The sequence below is a fragment of the Nicotiana tabacum genome, chromosome 11 (genome assembly GCF_000715075.1).
Source record: "Nicotiana tabacum cultivar K326 chromosome 11, ASM71507v2, whole genome shotgun sequence".
NCBI lineage: Eukaryota > Viridiplantae > Streptophyta > Magnoliopsida > Solanales > Solanaceae > Nicotiana > Nicotiana tabacum.
The window spans coordinates 28236751-28241054 of NC_134090.1; the positions used below are offsets into that span (position 1 = coordinate 28236751).

The window sequence follows — 4304 nt, forward strand, 5'->3', positions numbered from 1 at the left end:
CATATTTACTTTGGGACTACGGAATAGTATTCCAGGAGATCCCCCTACATATTTACTTTGGGACTACGGAACGGTATTTCGGGAGATCCCCCCTTGTACATTTATATTTGGGACTACGAGATGATATCTCAGGAGATCCCCTGTTGTTATCTTTGTGTACTGAGTTGTTACCTTTCTATAATTTCATTCTTGTTAAATTTTGGTCTTTATTTTACTGCGATATTTCATTGTCTTTTTTTTATTTATTAAATATATACTAGTAGGGTCTTGACCTAACCTCGTCACTACTCGACCAAGGTTAGGCTTGGCACTTACCTCCTACCAGCCTCGTTTTTAGTTGCACAGTTACTGCCATTTCGGAGACTTCAAGGTACATCTGCCACTTCCGCAGACCTCGGAGTCCCCTTCTATCCCTTCTGATGTTGCTTCCCTTTAATTTATTCTAGTACAAATGTATAGAACAGTTGACAAAGATCTTAGAAGCTTGTGACTTACGGTGTTCCGGGTCTTGGGAGAATTGTGTACCTATTGAGAGTGATTATTGTATATGTCGAGCGGCATCTCAAATGCTTATTTAAATTAACTATAGTTTGCCTAATTACTATTCGTAGTTGTTGTTCAATTGTTACCAGCTTGTATCACTTGTATTCAGACGCACAAAGAATACAACCTGTGTTAATTGTATTCGTTCGCCAATATGTATCAATTGTATTCGTTCTTGTAATGAATACAACCAAGGCAAAATACAGAAATACAGTAAATAAAATACTCTTGTTGAGAGTCAGACTCAAAACCTCTGCTTACTAAGCAAGTGCTCTACCAACTAGGGGTGGGCATTCGGTATTTCGGTTCGGTATTTAAGAATTTCGGTTCGGTATTCGGTTTATCAATTGTGTATACCAAATACCGTACCAAATTATTTCGGTACGATTCAATATTTCTTATTTTGGTTCGGTATGGTTTCGGCACGGTTTCGGTTTAACCAAGACCCATTCAGATTGTTGCAATTCAGTGTCAGAACCAATTGAGGCTGGTGAATTTACACTAGTAATATTTCGCATGCTGCTAAAAATAGTAAAAAAGAATATGTTTTGCATGCTGCTCAAAAACAGGCGATGATAAAATGACAGCCACTCGTCAAGAATGGATCTGGCATAAGACGGAAGTTGTACATGAGCACTGAGCAGAATATAACTCGAAAAAATATTATTACAAGCATCACAAGAACATGACAAAGGCCTGAATTCGCATGCAACAAGACATGCATGGTCTTACGAGCATGGAACTGGTACTTGCCAACCAATAAGGCAATAACAAAGATAACTCCAAACATAGGCATAAAACAAACCAAGCTTAAATACTCTTTTCACCGAACAATCTCAAATGATTAGGAAAGCAACACCATTAAGAACTAAGAATCAAGTGCTAAAAGCTAACCAAAATACTGAAAACAAACTGCATTTTAGTAAGATAGTGTACTTATCAAACAAACAAAAGAAGATATGTTAATCAGTTCGTTCCTGTTGCTTGTGGCTAAGGGTGACTTGTTATTCATGTGAAACAAACATTAATCCTGATATGCCAATGCTACTGCAGTTGTCTTACTGGATTTTCAGATTGGTCATGCCCCTACTCTTCTTTTTTCCCTTTAAGAATCACAAAATCCCAGTTCATATGTTTATGCCTTAGAGTAATTAGATAGAATGTGTATAGATCATCACATCATACTTCTGAGCTAATGATTATACTGGTCAATCATGTCTGATGGTAAGTTTTCAGTCTATCATCTATCAGTACAACAAAAAAAAAACGAAACATACCTTTGAAAATTGAAATCGAATCGAGCTCGGAACAGCTGCAGCAGCGTCTTCGACTCTTCGTTTGCCCGGAATTTGTGAGGAGTGAGGAATCGAATCGAATCGAACTCGGAAATCGCCTAATGCCCTAATTGCCTACTCACAATACTCAGTCTGAGTCTGACTATCGTCGTCTATCAGTACTCCTAAGTCCTAACCTAATGAATTAGCCCTAATTCAAATTATTTTAGAGTGGGCTGGGGCGATGGGGCGATGGGCTGTTGTTGGAATTAAAATTATTTTAAGTGGGCAGGGCGATGGGTTGGGGCAGACCGCAGACGGGCAGTGGACTACTGGACTGGGGCAATATATAAGAAAATGTCTTTTAAAAATCGGATTTTCGGTATTTCGGTATACCGAAATTTTAGAATTATAATACCGAGGACCGTACCGAAATACCAAAATACCGAAATTTCAATATCGAATTAGACCGAAATACCGAAATAACCGAAACCGAAATACCGAATTAATTCGGTCCGGTTCGGAATTCGGTTTTTCGGATTTTATGCCCACCCCTACTACCAACTGCGCTACGAGAGCTTGTCGCTCTCTTGTTTTAGTTCAAAACAATTGATCTTTTGTTTAAATACTATAAATGGATTTGCTATGAAGTCAAATATAGTTACAATTGGTAATTTTTGAAAAGTATAGCTACGAATGATAAATACAATGTAAATGTTTGTTGTGCCCGTAAATTTTCCTTTTAAAATAGTATAAAAAATAGAATTAGAGACCTCAAAAAAGCTGAGAAAATCAGCAATCTCACATGCCCTGACCCGAAACAAGGCCGTTCAAAATTGCAAATAAGTGAGGAATTAGGAATTTGGATAAACCCTAGATTAGAACTCTTCTCCCAGCCAGTCAAAGATTCTCAAACTAATAGCCCGCATTAACAGTCCTTACTTTCGATTCTCTATCCATCTCCGTAAAATTCACGCTCCATTTCGCAGCCTTTTTTCTCTTCTCTCATCCGATATAAATTCGATGCAATTTCGTAGGCTCTACACCTCTTTATCAAATTCTAGCCGCGACCCATTTCTCCTCTATCGAAATCTCAAAAACCCTTTTGCTGTTTTTGACCATAACCCACAATTCCTCTCAACTCCAAGAATATTGAAAAAAAGGCCAATTCTTGTAACCAAACGTTTAGTGTCGTCATTTCCTGCTATGGCGGATGCAAGAAGACCCGCCCATGTCCCTATACCACCCCCTGAAACTGCCGATAAGGCCGAATTGTATCGTGCCCTCGAGGCGGCGGTGGGGTCGCCATTTAGTTCAGGTCCATTGGTACCCGACCCTCATCCTTTGATCATTGTGGTTAGTGGCCCAAGTGGGGTTGGTAAAGATGCGGTGATTAAAAGGCTTAGAGAAGTTAGGGAGAATATGCATTTTGTTGTTACTGCGACGAGCCGGGGTAAAAGGCCCGGTGAGGTTGATGGAAAAGATTACTTTTTTGTGAGTAAAGAAGAGTTTATAACAATGATTGAGAGACATGAGTTGTTGGAGTATGCATTGGTGTATGGGGATTATAAGGGTATACCAAAACAGCAAATTAGGGATCAAATGGCTAAAGGATTGGATATAGTGTTGAGAGTTGATATACAAGGGGCAGCGACGTTGAAGAGGATTTTGGGTAAATCTGCGGTGTTTGTGTTTTTAGTGGCGGAGAGTGAAGATGCATTAGTGAAGAGGTTGATTGATAGGAAGACCGAGACTAAAGAGACTTTGCTTGTGAGAATTGCCACGGCTAGGGAGGAAGTGAAGCATATGGAGGAATTTGATTATGTGGTAGTGAACAGAGAAGGGGAGTTGGAGAATTCTGTTAAGTTGATGGAGTCTATTATTGATGCAGAGAAAGCTAAAGTCAGGCAAAGAACTGCGACGATTTAGAGAGTGTCTCCCTTTGAGTCATTAATTTGTTTCTTTGATTAAGTTGAGCTAATGTTATTAAAGTTTTTTTTGTTTTCTATTTCTTCTATGGAATTGTATAACTTTGTCTGGTTATTGCATTTCCATAGGGGACATTTTCATGCAAGGATAACAGATTCTCGATGCAAAGGGTTTCCTTAAGCAAAAGTTGTTTAAGTTTGGTACTTATGTTAATCCTTGTCTAGCTCATTTTTGGTTGAGGCAGAGGAAAGTTTAGTTCCTGTCTTTTGATCCATGACATAGTTATTTGTTATGGTTATCTTTGCATGGTCTTTTTTATTCATGCAACTAGTCTTTTTAATTTGATATTCGTTCATGAGAAACTGTTCTTTGGAGGTAGTGTAAGTTTTGTCCTGAAGGGGATAGGGAAAGAATCAAAGATATTGCTCTTCTTGATTGGCGTAGAACAGCCCACATAAGTTTAGGCTCGACATGGATGGCACTCCATATACCTAATTGTCATCATATTACTTATGCAGTTTTATAACATTGCCTTGTTTTTCTTTGGCATCATCAGCT

The 4304-nt window shown here is 38.7% G+C and overlaps 1 protein-coding gene across 1 annotated transcript; it reads left to right on the forward strand.

Annotated features, from left to right (window-relative positions):
• Positions 1-2630: 2630 nt before the first annotated feature.
• On the forward strand, positions 2631-4020 carry LOC107798050 (guanylate kinase 2, chloroplastic/mitochondrial). The gene has a single exon (XM_016620988.2). It carries the CDS (start codon positions 2841-2843, stop codon positions 3744-3746), a length of 906 nt encoding a protein of 301 aa, XP_016476474.1. The 5' UTR covers positions 2631-2840; the 3' UTR covers positions 3747-4020.
• Positions 4021-4304: the final 284 nt, after the last annotated feature.

Excerpts from the sequence above, each read along its gene's own strand:
- LOC107798050 (XM_016620988.2), top strand. The coding sequence starts at position 2,841 with ATGCAATTTCGTAGGCTCTACACCTCTTTATCAAATTCTAGCCGCGAC.